The 16,298-nt window shown below is 60.4% G+C and overlaps 1 protein-coding gene across 1 annotated transcript in view; it reads left to right on the plus strand.

The window, feature by feature from the left end:
* The window catches only part of LOC138447881 (mitochondrial adenyl nucleotide antiporter SLC25A23-like), a 538,577-nt gene that overhangs the window by 27,408 nt on the left and 494,871 nt on the right, over positions 1-16,298 (plus strand). Inside the window, exon 3 of the mRNA XM_069604353.1 lies at positions 9,682-9,769. Coding sequence (XP_069460454.1) covers positions 9,682-9,769 — 88 coding nt within the window. The remainder of the gene's footprint in view (positions 1-9,681; positions 9,770-16,298) is intronic.

Below are 16,298 nucleotides of genomic sequence, written 5' to 3' on the forward strand. Positions count from 1 at the left end.
CCCTTGCTGCCTGTCTTTGTGTGGGGGCTGTCTTCCTCTGCACCCCCCTTGCTGCCTGTCTTTGTGGCTGTTTTCTTCTGCACCCCCCTTGCTGCCTGTCTTTGTGGCTGTCTTCTTCTGCCCCCCCCTTGCTGCCTGTCTTTGTGGCTGTCTTCTTCTGCCCACCCCCCTTGCTGCCTGTCTTTGTGGCTGTCTTCTTCTGCCCCCCCCTTGCTGCCTGTCTTTGTGGCTGTCTTCTTCTGCCCACCCCCCTTGCTGCCTGTCTTTGTGGCTGTCTTCTTCTGCCCCCCCCCACTTGCTGCCTGTCTTTGTGGCTGTCTTCATCTGCCCCCACCCCCTTGCTGCCTGTCTTTGTGGCTGTTTTCTTCTGCACCCCCCTTGCTGCTTGTCTTTGTGGCTGTCTTCTTCTGCCCACCCCCCTTGCTGCCTGTCTTTGTGGCTGTCTTCCTTGGCACCCCCCTTGCTGCCTGTCTTTGTGTGGGGCTGTCTTCCTCTGCACCCCCCTTGCTGCCTGTCTTTGTGGCTGTTTTCTTCTGCACCCCCCTTGCTGCCTGTCTTTGTGGCTGTCTTCTTCTGCCCCCCCTTGCTGCCTGTCTTTGTGGCTGTCTTCTTCTGCCCCCCCACTTGCTGCCTGTCTTTGTGGCTGTCTTCTTCTGCCCACCCCCTTGCTGCCTGTCTTTGTGGCTGTCTTCTTCTGCCCCCCCCCCCCCACTTGCTGCCTGTCTTTGTGGCTGTCTTCTTCTGCCCCCACCCCCCTTGCTGCCTGTCTTTGTGGCTGTTTTCTTCTGCACCCCCCTTGCTGCCTGTCTTTGTGGCTGTCTTCTTCTGCCCCCCCCACTTGCTGCTTGTCTTTGTGGCTGTCTTCCTCTGCACCCGCACTTGCTGCTTGTCTTTGTGGCTGTCTTCCTCTGCACCACCCTTGCTGCCTGTCTTTGTGTGGGGCTGTCTTCCTCTGCACCCCCTTGCTGCCTGTCTTTGTGGCTGTCTTCTTCTCCCCCCCCCACTTGCTGCCTGTAGAGTGGCTGTCTTCTTCTGCCCACCCCCCTTGCTGCCTGTCTTTGTGTGGGGCTGTCTTCCTCTGCACCACCCTTGCTGCCTGTCTTTGTGGCTGTCTTCTTCTGCCCCCCCACTTGCTGCCTGTCTTTGTGGCTGTCTTCTTCTGCCCACCCCCCTTGCTGCCTGTCTTTGTGGCTGTTTTCTTCTGCACCCCCCTTGCTGCCTGTCTTTGTGGCTGTCTTCTTCTGCCCCCCCCCCACTTGCTGCCTGTCTTTGTGGCTGTCTTCTTCTGCCCCCCCCCACTTGCTGCCTGTCTTTGTCGCTGTCTTCTTCTGCACCCCCTTGCTGCCTGTCTTTGTGGCTGTCTTCTTCTGCCCCCCCCCTTGCTGCCTGTCTTTGTGGCTGTCTTCTTCTGCCCCCCCCCCCCACTTGCTGCCTGTCTTTGTGGCTGTCTTCTTCTGCCCACCCCCCTTGCTGCCTGTCTTTGTGGCTGTCTTCTTCTGCCTCCCCCCCACTTGCTGCCTGTCTTTGTGGCTGTCTTCTTCTGCCCCCCCCCTTGCTGCCTGTCTTTGTGGGGCGTCTCTCCCCTGTGTGTCTCTTCTTTGGCCACCCTTGGGTCTTGTCCCCGTGAATTGAACTCTGCGCCTCGGGAGATGCTTGTGAGCTTCGAGGCAGCCTTGGAGTGTTGGCATGAGTGTCCTGCCTTCCCTGCTTCATATCGTGCCATTCGCAATGAATGCCCCCGCTGGCAAGCCCCAGTGTAGCCACGGATCCCTGGCCCCTAGTTCCTGGGGCCCCTGTTTGCCCGAGGAAGTCTATTTGTGTCCCGTAGACCTCTTCTCCGTGTTCTCTCAAGGCCAAGGGGCCCGTGCCTCCTGTGCCCCCTTCCCGCGAGTCCCGTCGGTGCCTTCATGCGTGGGGTGGCGCTGCCTCTGCCTGTCGCCATAGCATGGCACGCGTCCCCAAGGCTGGCATATCGCGATGGGAGAGTGAAGGTGGCCGTCCAGGGAGAGAGACCCCAGAACACTAGTATAAGCAGGGGTCACGCCGGTAAGTAGAAGGGACGGTGTGCGCCATCCATTTCAACTGACCTTTGACCTCACACAGATGAAGGGAGCAACCGCCCAATCGGGACAAATGTCACTTTACATTTTTTTTTATTGAGGGTAAGAAACTAAAGGCTGGCCAAAACAGCAAAGCAAAAGGGGGCGCCCCCACCTAAAATAATGAAGTCCATACCCTCCTGTGCCAGCCTGGTGGAGGCAAGGGGCTCCCAGAGGAAAGTAAAGTGATGAGCCAGGGACCAGATTCCCAGATTCCTCCATTGCACATTTTCTGGGGTAAATGAACCATCTCTCAGTCTCAGCATTAGCCTAGCCTAGGTTTTTAGGGGGCTTTGCACCCCTTTTCTAAAAATGACCAGGTAGGTAGGTAGGTCTGTGCCCGGCCTGCCGGCACCCTTTGAAGAACCTCTTGTTCTCCCTCAGCTATGTCCCCTTCTTCAGGCCAGTGGTGCCCGGCGCTTGGAAAAGCTCAAGATCTGGTGCTTCTGGGCTCCCTAGGGGCTGAGTCTCCCAGAGCTGGCGCTTCTGGTTTCCCTAGGGGCTGAGTTTCCCAGAGCTGGCGCTTCTGGGCTCCCTAGGGGCTGAGTCTCCCAGAGCTGAAGCTTCTGGGTTCCATAGGGGCTGTGTACTTCTGGGCTCCCTAGGGGCTGCGTCTCCCAGAGCTGGCGCTTCTGGGTTCCCTAGGGGCTGAGTCTCCCAGAGCTTGTGCTTCTGCGCTCCCTAGGGGCTGAGCCTCCCAGAGCTTGCACTTCTGGGCTTCCTAGGGGCTGAGTCTCCCAGACCTGGTTCTTCTAGGCTCCATAGGGGCTGAGTCTCCCAGAGCTGGTGCTTCTGGGTTCCCTAGGGGCTGAGTCTCCCAGACCTGGTGCTTCTAGGCTCCGTAGGGGCTGAGTCTCCCAGAGCTGGTGCTTCTGGGTTCCCTAGGGGCTGAGTCTCCCAGAGCTGGTGCTTCTGGGGTCCCTTGGGGCTGAGTCTCCCAGAGCTGGTGCTTCTGGTTTCCCTAGGGGCTGAGTCTCCCAGAGCTGGTGCTTCTGGGCTCCCTAGGGGCTGAGTCTCCCAGAGCTGGTGCTTCTAGGCTCCCTAGGGGCTGAGTCTCCCAGAGCTGGTGCTTCTGGTTTCCCTAGGGGCTGAGTCTCCCAGAGCTGGCACTTCTGGTTTCCCTAGGGGCTGAGTCTCCCAGAGCTGGCGCTTCCGGGCTCCCTAGGGGCTGAGTCTCCCAGAGCTGGAGCTTCTGGGTTCCATAGGAGCTGTGTGCTTCTGGGCTCTCTAGGGGCTGCGTCTCCCAGAGCTGGTGCTTCTGGGCTCCCTAGGGGCTGAGACTCCCAGAGCTTGTGCTTCTGGGTTCCCTAGGGGCTGAGTCTCCCAGAGCTGGTGCTTCTGGGGTCCCTAGGGGCTGAGTCTCCCAGAGCTGGTGCTTCTGGGCTCCCTGGGGGCTGAGTCTCCCATAGCTGGTGCTTCTGGGCTGCCCGGGGGCTGAGTCTCCCAGAGCTGGTGCTTCTGGGCTCCCCGGGGGCTGAGTCGCCCACAGCTGGTGCTTCTGGGTTCCCCAGGGGCTGAGTCTCACAGAGCTTGTGCTTCTGGGCTCCCCAGGGGCTGAGTCTCCCAGAGCTGGTGCTTCTGGGCTCCCCAGGGGCTGAGTCTCCCAGAGCTGGTGCTTCTGGGTTCCCCAGGGGCTGAGTCTCCCAGAGCTGGAGCTTCTGGGTTCCATAGGAGCTGGTGCTTCTGGGCTCCCTAGGGGCTGAGTCTCCCAATGCTAGTGCTTCTGGGGTCCCTAGGGGCTGAGTCTCCCAGAGCTGGTGCTTCTGGGGTCCCCAGGGGCTGAGTCTCCCAGAGCTGGTGCTTCTGGGTTCCCCAGGGGCTGAGTCTTCCAGAGATGGCGCTTCTGGGCTCCCGTGGGGCTGAGTCTCCCCTGGACCTGCCTATCCCTGCCTACCTGGGTGCTGTCTATGTCCCCTTCTTCTCCTTGCTGAACCCCTGTACGCGCCCTGCCGCATGCTCGTTCCTCCTGCCCAAGACTGATCGGGACTGCCGGAACCTTCTTAGTGTGACTATCTTTCAAGCTCCTCATTTCATCTGCCCCCTCCTGATCCTCTTCAGCCCCCTTCTTATTCTCCTCAGATGCTTAATGATACTCTCAGCGCTCCCCCTTTCTTCCTCCTGCCACTTCTGGGCATTCACCTGCCTTCTCTACCCCATTCCCACGTCTCCGGCTTCTTCTCCAAACTCTTTGCCAATGTCTGAAAACTTCTCCAGCTCCTGATAATATTCGCCGACCCTTCCTGCTTCTCACATACCCCAACCTCCTCCTTATGATCCTTGACAGGGTTAAGCTCCTTCATACTATCACCGGCCTCTTGATTCCCGTCGCACATCTGTTTACTGTGTTCACCAAGCTCTCCATCCAGCCCCTCTCCTGTTTTCCAACCTCTTCTGCACTATTCCCAACCTACGCATTAGAGTTGCCAGCCTCCTTCTCGCTACTTCCCAGCTCCACATCTATTCTCCGATGTTCCAGTCTTCGCCCAGCACCTGTCTCTCCTGCCCTGGCCTCACCCAGCCCGCTGGCTCTCTACACAGATGCGTGCATTCTTGGCCTGGCCTCACCCAGCCCCCTGGCTCTCTACACAGATGCGGGCATTCTTGGTCTGGCCTCACCCAGCCCCCTGGCTCTCTATACAGATGGCCTCACCCAGCCCCCTGGCTCTCTACACAGACGCGTGTATTCTTGGTCTGGCCTCACCCAGCCCCCTGGCTCTCTACACAGATACGTGCATTCTTGGTCTGGCCTCACCCAGCCCCCTGGCTCTCTACACAGATGCGTGCATTCTTGGTCTGGCCTCACCCAGCCCCCTGGCTCTCTATACAGATGGCCTCACCCAGCCCCCTGGCTCTCTACACAGACGCGTGTATTCTTGGTCTGGCCTCACCCAGCCCCCTGGCTCTCTACACAGATGCGTGTATTCTTGGTCTGGCCTCACCCAGCCCCCTGGCTCTCTACACAGATGCGTGCATTCTTGGTCTGGCCTCACCCAGCCCCCTGGCTCTCTACACAGATGCGTGTATTCTTGGTCTGGCCTCACCCAGCCCCCTGGCTCTCTACACAGATGGCCTCACCCAGCCCCCTGGCTCTCTACACAGATGGCCTCACCCAGCCCCCTGGCTCTCTACACAGATGCGTGTATTCTTGGTCTGGCCTCACCCAGCCCCCTGCCTCTCTACACAGATGGCCTCACCCAGCCCCCTGGCTCTCTACACAGATGGCCTCACCCAGCCCCCTGGCTCTCTACACAGATGCGTGCATTCTTGGCCTGGCCTCACCAAGCCCCCTGGCTCTCTACACAGATGCGTGCATTCTTGGTCTGGCCTCACCCAGCCCCCTGGCTCTCTACACAGATGCGTGCATTCTTGGTCTGGCCTCACCCAGCCCCCTGGCTCTCTACACAGATGGCCTCACCCAGCCCCCTGGCTCTCTACACAGATGCGTGCATTCTTGACCTGGCCTCACCCAGCCCCCTGGCTCTCTACACAGATGCGTGTATTCTTGGTCTGGCCTCACCCAGCCCCCTGGCTCTCTACACAGATGGCCTCACCCAGCCCCCTGGCTCTCTACACAGATGGCCTCACCCAGCCCCCTGGCTCTCTACACAGATGCGTGTATTCTTGGTCTGGCCTCACCCAGCCCCCTGCCTCTCTACACAGATGGCCTCACCCAGCCCCCTGGCTCTCTACACAGATGGCCTCACCCAGCCCCCTGGCTCTCTACACAGATGCGTGCATTCTTGGCCTGGCCTCACCAAGCCCCCTGGCTCTCTACACAGATGCGTGCATTCTTGGTCTGGCCTCACCCAGCCCCCTGGCTCTCTACACAGATGCGTGCATTCTTGGTCTGGCCTCACCCAGCCCCCTGGCTCTCTACACAGATGGCCTCACCCAGCCCCCTGGCTCTCTACACAGATGCGTGCATTCTTGGCCTGGCCTCACCAAGCCCCCTGGCTCTCTACACAGATGCGTGCATTCTTGGCCTGGCCTCACCCAGCCCCCTGGCTCTCTACACAGATGCGTGCATTCTTGGCCTGGCCTCACCCAGCCCCCTGGCTCTCTACACAGATGCGTGCATTCTTGGTCTGGCCTCACCCAGCCCCCTGGACCTCTCCTCCAACCTTCTCCTTGTACTGTCCCCATTCACCAATCTGTGCCAGGCTTCTGGCTCTCCTAACTCCAGCCCCTTTCCCAGACTGCTGCAATGTCTCCCCAAACACCTACCCCCACCCAAACTCAGCTTTCTAGTTCTGCCCCCCCTCCCATCCCCCCAGCTGGGTTCTTTGTGAGGGTCTGCACCTGTGTCCTGGAATTGCAGATTGTCTGGCACTAATAGGCTTACTCTGGGCTTTATGGGGCGCAGAACATTTCTTTGTCCTGTCTGCCCCGTCACCCCTCCTGTTCCTGCAGAGGACCGCCTGCAAAGGACACAGTGCGCCTGCTTGTGCGCCTGCTTGAGCACCTGCTCGTGCGCCTGCTCGTGCGCCTGCTCGTGCGCCTGCTTGTGCGCCTGCTCGTGCGCCTGCTTGTGCGCCTGCTCGTGCGCCTGCTTGTGCGCCTGCTCCCCAATCATGTGAAACTGACATTGGCGAACCCTTTAAGTCTGAACATCCTCTCTTAGTGTGAAAGGAATGTCCGTCTTTGGTAACATTGAAACTTTGTATCACTCATGAGTGAAGACTCTGCCGGTAGGCAATAGATTGTAGTATTGTATCTTTTCTACATGGAAAGGTTGCTGGTAAATAGTGACGTAGTAACATTGTATCACTCGCAGGGATTCTAGACTCTGCGAGAATTTTCTGGGCTTTTCAAGTGAGCTCGGTTTTTAAAAATATCTTGTGTGCAAAACGGAGTATGGATGAGCCTGTGGGTTTGTTTTTTCTCTCTGTCACTTTGGTTCTTGTTAGTGGGTCTTTAAGGCTCTTCCACTTGGGGAGAGGACCGTAAGGTCCCATGCGTCTGGGACTGAGGGAGGAGGGCCAGGGAATCCTGCCCATGCAGCCCCCAGGCTCATTGCCCTCCAGCTGGGAGAGGCACCAGGCCAAATGGGCCACCCCACTAGATGCTCTCCGAGCTAGTCAGGGGGCTTCATTAAAGAAGAGGACACTGGTAGACAGCTGGAAATTACAAAAGAACTTAACATGTACACATGCAATCTGGCCTTGCAAATTCTTAAAAATTCCTCAGGACCTTTTAGGGGTGAGTTCCTTAGTTTACATACTCGACCTAAGAGAAATGCACTTGACCCAAGGTTACTGGAGACAAAATATTTACCACAGCTTTTTATAAAAAGGTATATTTGGTGCAATGCTTTCATAGCATGCTCACTGAAACTTGTGTTTGTCATTTACTGCAAACAAAGTGTGTTTGCAGTAAATGAAAAAAAGGTTTCTAAGATCACCGTACCCACCAGCAAGGTCGAGTATCTTGCAAATGGTAATCGCCCTTCATGAGAACTACTAGCCAATGCGAGTGCGCTAGTAAATTTTGCGAACCCTGTATAATGGACAGACATGGAAGCATTGCAGCCTCTGAGAATAAACAAATGCTAAAGTACTAGCCAACACCAATACGTTCCAGAGCCCAGTTGGCGCTTCAGTGAACCCAGAACAGGTGTCCAGCTCAATCTGATCCCACATCACTGGATTCTCCCAGCAGTCTCTGGGGCTGCAGTTAGAGTTAATCACGCCGGCTGGTGGAAGAGAGAGCGGATACAACCCAACAAGCCTAGCATCACCTAGAAGTGCTGTCCAAAGCATCCGGCACTAACCTCCTGCATGGCGGACCTCAGGCAAGCTAGAAAAGGGCATGACTCCACGACCAGTGGAGACCGCGTCTGGGGCAGAAGCAACCACAGCCTAGCCATTAGCAAACAGCTCGGCGAAAGGCTGGCACTATGCCACCCACCCAACAGTGCTGGGGCAGAGGAAGGGAAAGGGGGCTTGGCAAGGGACAGGAGGGTGGTGGGCGGTCCATGCGGAATCGCCCCGCAGCGAGAGCACGAGGAGGCGATGGAACAGTGTGGGTCTGGCCATCATGAAAGGAAAAGAAAAGTTGTGTCACCCCCATGGGACCAATGAAGCTGGATTAGGTATGATATGATATGGCATTTATAGCGCGCCTGTACACAGGGTGGGTATGGCGTGTGGCTTGCCTTTGCGGACACCGTTCCTGGTATAGCCGCTTGCATGCAGCCTGTGGGACCGAGGCGGCATTGCTGCGGTGCTGCCTAACTAGTCATTCCTCCCTTCTGGCTGCTGCACGGTAGGGAGTTAGTGGCCCCTATGGGGAGGTCTTTACGAAGCAAGTGAGGCAGACCATTCCTGCTCTGTGATAGGTTGAGGATCCAGGGCACTGAATGGTCATTTTGATGACCAGAAGAGATTGGGCCCTGGTGGGTGACACAGAAGCCCAGGCTGGAGGTGGCGGTGAAGGTGTTGGCGTGCCCAGCGGCTTGGCACCCGTGTTTACTAAGACACATGTGTGTGTGGCGTGTTAGCTAAGAGCAAACGGTGGATGGACGTCGCCTGGGGAGGCAGCTGGGTCTAGCTGAGTGGGGGGATGACTGCAGCCCTAGAAGTGGCTGCCTGGGGGTGGGAGGGCGGGGCGGGGGGTGCTGGCCAGAAATGCAAGACTCTGCTGAGCACTGGGCCCCGCACATCCAGAGCGAGTGGGCGAGGCGCTGGTGCTGTGAGAGCTGGGCCCCTACTGAGCACTCTGCCCACACCGGTGCAGGCCTGGGGCACACCACGCCCCCCCCCCCGCCCCTCCATCAGCAAGCCAGGGGACATACAGAGTAATCTGCGCCATGTCACTGAAGGTTCTCAGGTCACCCATGGCAGCACTCCAAACTCCAAGTACACACCTCCGGACCCGGAGGAGACTAGTGCGTGACACAGGGGAGAACTTTCTAGTACGCCCCCTGCCTTTGCAAGGTGGGGGGCCGGTGGCTACGCCGGTACCATCCTCTCCACTGCATCGCACAATTCTCGTGGTGTGCTGAGCATGTTGCCAGCCATTAGGAGCCCCTGCTGCCTGCCCTTGTGCCACATGACACCCATTGGTGCCCCCTTCTCCGAGACCCGTAGAGAATGCCGAGTGGCCCTTTAAGCAAGTGTCCCGCGTGCAGGGCATACAGGCAGACTGGCACGCGTGCAATGACCCCTCTTCCAGGGCACAGTGGAGGCTCTTCCCTGCAGGCCTGGCCCAGGCCAGCACAGCCCTCTGCCAGCCTCCCTAACGCACGCTCTGCGGGCACCCAGGCTGGCGCGGGGCACCCCCAGGCCAGCCTCAAGCCGGCGAACCTCGACAGCACCTTTCAGTTCCCAGTTCCCTTCCCGGGACAGAGCCCACGACCCCCATGCTCTGCTGATAGGGGGGTGTAACCCTCCTGAGGTGGGCCCAGCTAGGGGTCTGTCCGTGACACCTGGTCCTCATGCTCCCTCATTTCCTTGCGACCCTTCTTTTCTTCTGTGACCCGCCTGTTCCCTTGTGCCTCTCGCCTCATGACCGTATATTCCCATGTGACCCTGTGACCTTGGCTTGACCCCTGCGTGTATGTTTTCTCCCCCCCTCCCCCCAGGGCATATCGATGTGTCTGAGATACAGGAGACCTTCCACAGCCTGGGCGTGTACATCTCCTTCCAGCAGGCGGAGAAAATCCTGCAGAGGTAAGGGCGGCAAGGGGGCAGGCAGCAAGCGTGGCTGCTTTCATGAACTTGGGGCGTCTCCCTCTCCTGAGCCCCGAAGAGGGCACGAGGGCCGAGGTCTGCCCTGCCAGAGAGTGAATGCAGCCTCTCCATGTACTCTGGACTACAGCTCCCCATGTGGTCCCCCACCATTGGCTCTGCTGGCCAGGGGTAATGGGAGTTGAAGTAGGTCGCCTACTCCTGATCTAGGCTATGGGATATGATCTCAGGGCCACTGGGAGCAAGAGGCCGCGGCGCCTTCCATGCGGCGCGTGGGTGGCGCGAGGGCCCCTGCCCTGCAGACACCTGGGCACTCCACTCTACGCTAGTTCCTTCTGGCAGCTAGAAATCCCCATGGCCGCTGGCAAATACACGAGTTTTCTGCTGAAAGCATAAGAAATCAGCTGGCACCTTTACCAAGGCGGACGATAACCAGTGCGGGTCTCCTCTGCCCAGACAAAGTGTAAAGAAAGTGCATGGAAAATACGCAGCAAGAGATGCATGTCTGCCTTTGCGATGTGCGCCAAAGCTTTGTGGCGCAATCTAATTCTCTTGGCCGGGCGGCACAAAGTGGAAACTAGCGCAATCTGTTGCCTTGCGCCCCGTGCACTCTCTGCCCTGTGTCCCACGCACTCTCTGCCCAGTGCACCGCGCACTCTCTGCCCAGTGCACCGCGCACTCTCTGCCCTGTGTCCCACGCACTCTCTGCCCAGTGCACCGCGCACTCTCTGCCCTGTGTCCCGCGCACTCACTGCCCTGTCTCATGGGCACTCGCTGCCCTGTGTCCCGTGCACTCACTGCCTTGTGCCCCGCGCACTCGCTGCCCTCTGTCTCGTGCACTCTATGCCCTGTGTAGCACACGCTCTCTGCCCAGTGCACCCCGCGTACTCTCTTCCCTGTGTCCCACGCACTCTCTACCTGTGTCCCACGCACTCTCTTCCCTACACCCCGCACACTCTCTTCCCTACACCCCGCACACTCTCCTCCCTACACCCCACGCACTCGCTGCCCTGTGTCCCGTGCACTCACTGCCTTGTGCCCCGCGCACTCGCTGCCCTCTGTCTCGTGCACTCTCTGCCCTTTGTAGCACACACTCTCTTCCCTGCACCCCGCGCACTCTCTTCCCTGTGTCCCACGCACTCTCTACCTGTGTCCCTTGTCCCATCTGTGAAAGGCACAGTGAGTAAAAGCAGTGGCTGCGAACTCTCAAGTGGTTAATAACCACTGAACAGGTTATCATGTCTGTTCTTGCGAGAGAGGGGCACCCGCTACCTTTGTAAAACTCTCTTCCCTACACCCCGCACACTCTCTTCCCTACACCCCGCACACTCTCCTCCCTACACCCCACGCACTCGCTGCCCTGTGTCCTGCGCACTCGCTGCCCTCTGCCCCGTGCACTCTCTGCCCTGTGTCCCACACCCTCTCTGCCCTGTGTCCCACACAATCGCTGCCCTGTGTCCCGGGCACTCCCTGCCATGTGGCCCGCGCACTCTCTGCCCTGTGTCCCGCGCACTCCCTGCCATGTGGCCCGCGCACTCTCTGGCCTGTGTCCCACGCACTCTCTGCCCTGTGCCCTGTCCACTCTCTGCCCTGTGTCCCGTGCACTGGCTGCCCTGTGTCCCGCACACTTGCTGCCCTGTGTCCCGTGCACTTGCTGCCTTGTGCTGCGCTCAGTCTCTGCCCTGTGTCCCACGCACTCACTGCCGTGTGTCCCGCACACTCACTGCCCTGTGTCCCGCGCACTCACTGCCCTGTGTCCAGTGCACTTGCTGCCCTGTCTCCCGTGCACTCGCTGCCCTGTGTCCCGTGCACTTGCTGCCCTGTGCCCCGCGCACTCGCTGCCCTGTGTCCCGTGCACTCTCTGCCCTGTGTCCCACGCACTCTCTTCCCTGCACCCTGCGCACTCTCTTCCCTGTGTCCCGTGCACTCTCTGCCCTGTGTCCCACGCACTCTCTTCCCTACACCCCGCACACTCTCTTCCCTACACCCTGCGCACTCGCTGCCCTCTGTCGCGCGCACTCGCTGCCCTGCGTCACGCGCACTCGCTGCCCTCTGCCCCGTGCACTCTCTGCACTGTGTCCTACGCCCTCTCTGCCCTGTGTCCCGCACACTCACTGCCCTGTCTCATGGGCACTCGCTGCCCTGTGTCCCGTGCACTCACTGCCTTGTGCCCCGTGCACTCGCTGCCCTCTGTCTCATGCACTCTCTGCCCTGTGTACCGCACGCTCTCTTCCCTGCACCCTGTGCACTCTCTCCCTGTGTCCCACGCACTCTCTTCCCTACACCCCGCACACTCTCTTCCCTACACCCCGCACACTCTCTTCCCTACACCCCGTGCACTCGCTGCCCTGTGTCCCGTGTACTCGCTGCCCTGTGCCCCGTACCCCGTGCACTCTCTGCCCTGTGTCCCACACCCTCTCTGCCCTGTGTCCCACACAATCGCTGCCCTGTGTCCCGCGCACTCTCTGCCCTGTGTCCCACGCACTCCCTGCCATGTGGCCCACGCACACTCTGGCCTGTGTCCCACTCACTCTCTGCCCTGTCCACTCTCTGCCCTGTGTCCCGCGCACTTGCTGCCCTGTCTCCGATGCACTCGCTGCCTTTTGTCCCATGCACTCGCTGCCCTGTGTCCCGTGCACTCGCTGCCTTGTGCCCCGCGCACTCGCTGCCCTGTGTCTCGTGCACTCTCTGCCCTGTGTACCGTGCACTCTCTTCCCTGCACCCTGCACACTCTCTTCCCTGTGTCCCGTGCACTCTCTGCCCTGTGTCCCACGCACTCTCTTCCCTACACCCCGCGCACTCTCTTCCCTACACCCCGCGCACTTGCTGCCCTGTGTCCCACGCACTCGCTGCCCTGCGTCCCGTGCACTCGCTGCCCTGTGCCCCGTGCACTCTCTGCACTGTGTCCTACGCCCTCTCTGCCCTGTGTCCCGCACAATCGCTGCCCTGTGTCCCGCGCACACTCTGCCCTGTTTCCTGCGTTCTCTCTGCCCAGTGTCCCGTGCACTCTCTCCCCTGTGTCCTGCGCACTAGCTGCCATGTGTCCTGCGCACTAGCTGCCTTGTGTCTGGCGCACTCACTGCCCTGTGTCCCACGCACTCGCTGCCCTGTGTCCCACGCACTCTCTGCCCTCTGTCCCACGTACTCTCTGCCCTCTGTACCGCGCACTCTCTGCCCTCTGTACCGTGCACTCTCTGCCTTGTGTCCCTCGCACTCTCTGCCCTGTGTCCCAAGCATTCCCTGCCCTGTGTCCCACGCATTCCCTGCCCTGTTCCCACGCATTCCCTGCCCTGTCTCTCACACACTCGCTGCCCTGTGTCCCGCGCACTCCCTGCCCTGTGTCCCATGCACTCTCTGCGCTGTGTCCTCTGCACTTCCTGCCCTGTGTCCCACGCACTCTCAGCCCAGTGCCCCACGCACTCTCTGCCGTGTCTCACGCACTCTCTTCCCTATGTCGCATGCACTCTCTCCCTTTGTCCCACGCACTCTCTGCCCTGTGTCCGGCGCACTCCCTGCCCTGTGTCCCACGCACTCTCTGCCCTTTGTCCGGAGCACTCTCTGCCCTCTGTCCCACGCACTCTCTGCCCTGTATCCCACTCACACTCTGCCCTGTGTCCCACCCACTCTCTGCACTGTGTCCAGTGCACTCTCCGCCCTGTTTCCCTCATACTCGCTGCCCTGTGTCCTTCGCACTCTCTGCACTGTGTCCCGTGCACTCTCTGCCCTGTGTCCCACGCACACCCTGCCCTGTTCCCACGCACTCACTGCCGTGTCCCACACACTCGCTGCCCTGTGTCCCACACACTCGCTGCCCAGGGTCCCGCGCACTCGCTGCCCTGTGGCCTGTGCACTTGCTGCCCTGTGTCCCACACACTCGCTGTCCTGTGCCCATGCACGCTCGGCCCTGCGTCCCATGCAATCGCTGCCCTGTGTCCCGTGCATTTGTTGCCCTGTGTCCCGCCACTCTCTGCCCAGTGTCCCGCGCACTCTCTGCCCTGTGTCCCGTGCACTCTCTGCCCTGTGTCCATCGCACTCGCTGCCCTGTGTCCTGTGCACTCTCTGCCCTGTGTCCTGCACACTCTCTGCCCTGTGTCCGTGCGCTCTCTGCAATCTGTCCCGCGCACCGTCTGCCCTGTTTCCTGCGCACTCCCTGCCCTGTGCCCCACGCACTTCCTGCCCTGTGTCCCACGCACTTCCTGCCCTGTGTCCCACGCACTCTCTGCCCTGTGTCCCACCCACTCTCTGCCCTGTTTCCCTCATACTCGCTGCCGTGTCCTTCTCACTCTCTGCACTGTGTCCCGTGCACTCTCTGCCCTGTGTCCCATGCACACCCTGCCCTGTTCCCACGCACTCACTGCCGTGTCCCACACACTCGCTGCCCTGTGTCCCACACACTCGCTGCCCAGGGTCCCGCGCACTCGCTGCCCTGTGGCCTGTGCACTCGCTGCCCTGTGTCCCGCGCACTCGCTGTCCTGTGCCCATGCATGCTCAGCCCTGCGTCCCATGCAATCGCTGCCCTGTGTCCCGTGCATTTGTTGCCCTGTGTCCCGCGCACTCTCTGCCCTGTGTCCCGCGCACTCTCTGCCCTGTGTCCCGTGCACTCTCTGCCCTGTGTCATGCTCCCTCTCTGCCCTGTTTTCCTCGCACTCTCTGCCCTGTGTCCATCGCACTCGCTGCCCTGTGTCCCGTGCACTCTCTGCCCTGTGTCCCACACACTCTCTGCCCTGTGTCCGTGCGCTCTCTGCAATCTGTCCCGCGCACCATCTGCCCTGTGTCCTGCGCACTCCCTGCCCTGTGCCCCACGCACTCCCTGCCCTGTGCCCCACGCACTCCCTGCCCTGTGCCCCCCACCCACTCCCTGCCCTGTGCCCCCCACGCACTCCCTGCCCTGTGCCCCACGCACTTCCTGCCCTGTGTCCCACGCACTTCCTGCCCTGTGTCCCACACACTTCCAGCCCTGTGTCCCATGCTCTCACTGCCCTGAGCCCTGTGCACTCTCTACCCTGTGCCCCGCGCACTCTGCCCTGTGTCCTGCGCACTCTCTGCCCTGTGTCCTGCGCACTCTCTTCCATGTGTCCCGCGCACTCTCTTCCCTGTGTCCCGCGTACTCTCTTCCCTGTGTCCTGCGCACTCTCTGCCCTGTGTCCCGTGCACTCCCTGCCATGTGTCCCGGCCACTCTCTGCCCACTGTCCCGCGCACTCTCTGCCCTGTGTCCCACGCACTCTGCCTTCTCTCCTGCGCACTCCCTGCCTTGTGTCCTGTGCACTCCCTGCCCTGTGTCCTGCGCACTCCCTGCCCTGTGTCCTGCGCACTCCCTGCCTTGTGTCCTGCGCACTCCCTGCCTTGTGTCCTGCGCACTCCCTGCCTTGTGTCCTGCGCACTCCCTGCCCTGTGTCCTGCGCACTCCCTGCCCTGTGTCCCGCACAGTCTCTGCCCTGTGTCCTGCGTGCTCTCTGCCCTGTGTCCTGCACGCTTCCTGCCCTGTGTCCCGTGCACTTTCTGCCCTGTGCCCCACGCACTCTCTGCCCTATGTCCCACGCACTCTCCTGTATCCCCCGCACTCTCTGCCCTGTGCACTCTCTACCCTGTGTTCTTCGCACTCTTTGCCCTGTGTCCTTCGCATTCTTTGCCCTGTGTCCCACGCACTCCCTGCCCTGTGTCCCGTGCACTCCCTGCCCTGTGTCCCGCGCACTCTTTGCCCTGTGTCCCACGCACTCTCTGCCCTGTGTCCCGCGCACTCTCTGCACTGTTTCCAGTGCACTCTCTGCCCTGTTTCCCACACACTCACTGCCCTGTGTCCCACACAATCTCTGCCCTGTGTCGCATGTACTCTCTACCCTGTGTCCTATGCACTGTCTGCCCTGGATCCTGCGCACTCTCTGCCCTGTGTCCCGCGCACTCTCTGCCCTATGTCCCATGCACTCTCTGCCCTGTGTCCCGCGCACTCTCTGCTATGTGTCCCGTGCACTCTCTGCCCTATGTCCCATGCACTCTCTGCCCTGGATCCTGCGCACTCTCTGCCCTGTGTCCTGTGCACTCTCTGCACTGTGTCCCGCGCACCCTCTGCCCTTTGTCCCGTGTACTCTCTACCCTGTGTCCCACGGACATCCTGCCCTGTGTCCCGTGCAATCGCTGCCCTATGTCCCGCGCACTCCCTGCCTTGTGTCCTGCGCACTCCTTGCCCTGTGTCCTGCGCACTCCCTGCACTGTGTCCCGCGCAGTCTCGGCCCTGTGTCCCGCGCGCTCTCTGCCATGTGTCCTGCACGCTTCCTGCCCTGTGTCCCGTGCACTTTCTGCCCTGTGCCCCACGCACTCTCTGCCCTATGTCCCACACACTCTCCTGTGTCCCCTGCACTCTCTGCCCTGTGCACTCTCTACCCTGTGTCCTTCGCACTCTTTGCCCTGTGTCCTAAGCACTCTTTGCCCTGTGTCCCACGCACTCTCTGCCCTCTGTCCCGTGCACTCTCTGCACTGTTTCCAGTGCACATTCTGACTTGTTTCCCACACTCT

This window comes from Ambystoma mexicanum, chromosome 3q, assembly GCF_040938575.1.
Source record: "Ambystoma mexicanum isolate Mex_15411 chromosome 3q, UKY_AmexF1_1, whole genome shotgun sequence".
Classification (NCBI taxonomy): Eukaryota; Metazoa; Chordata; class Amphibia; order Caudata; family Ambystomatidae; genus Ambystoma; species Ambystoma mexicanum.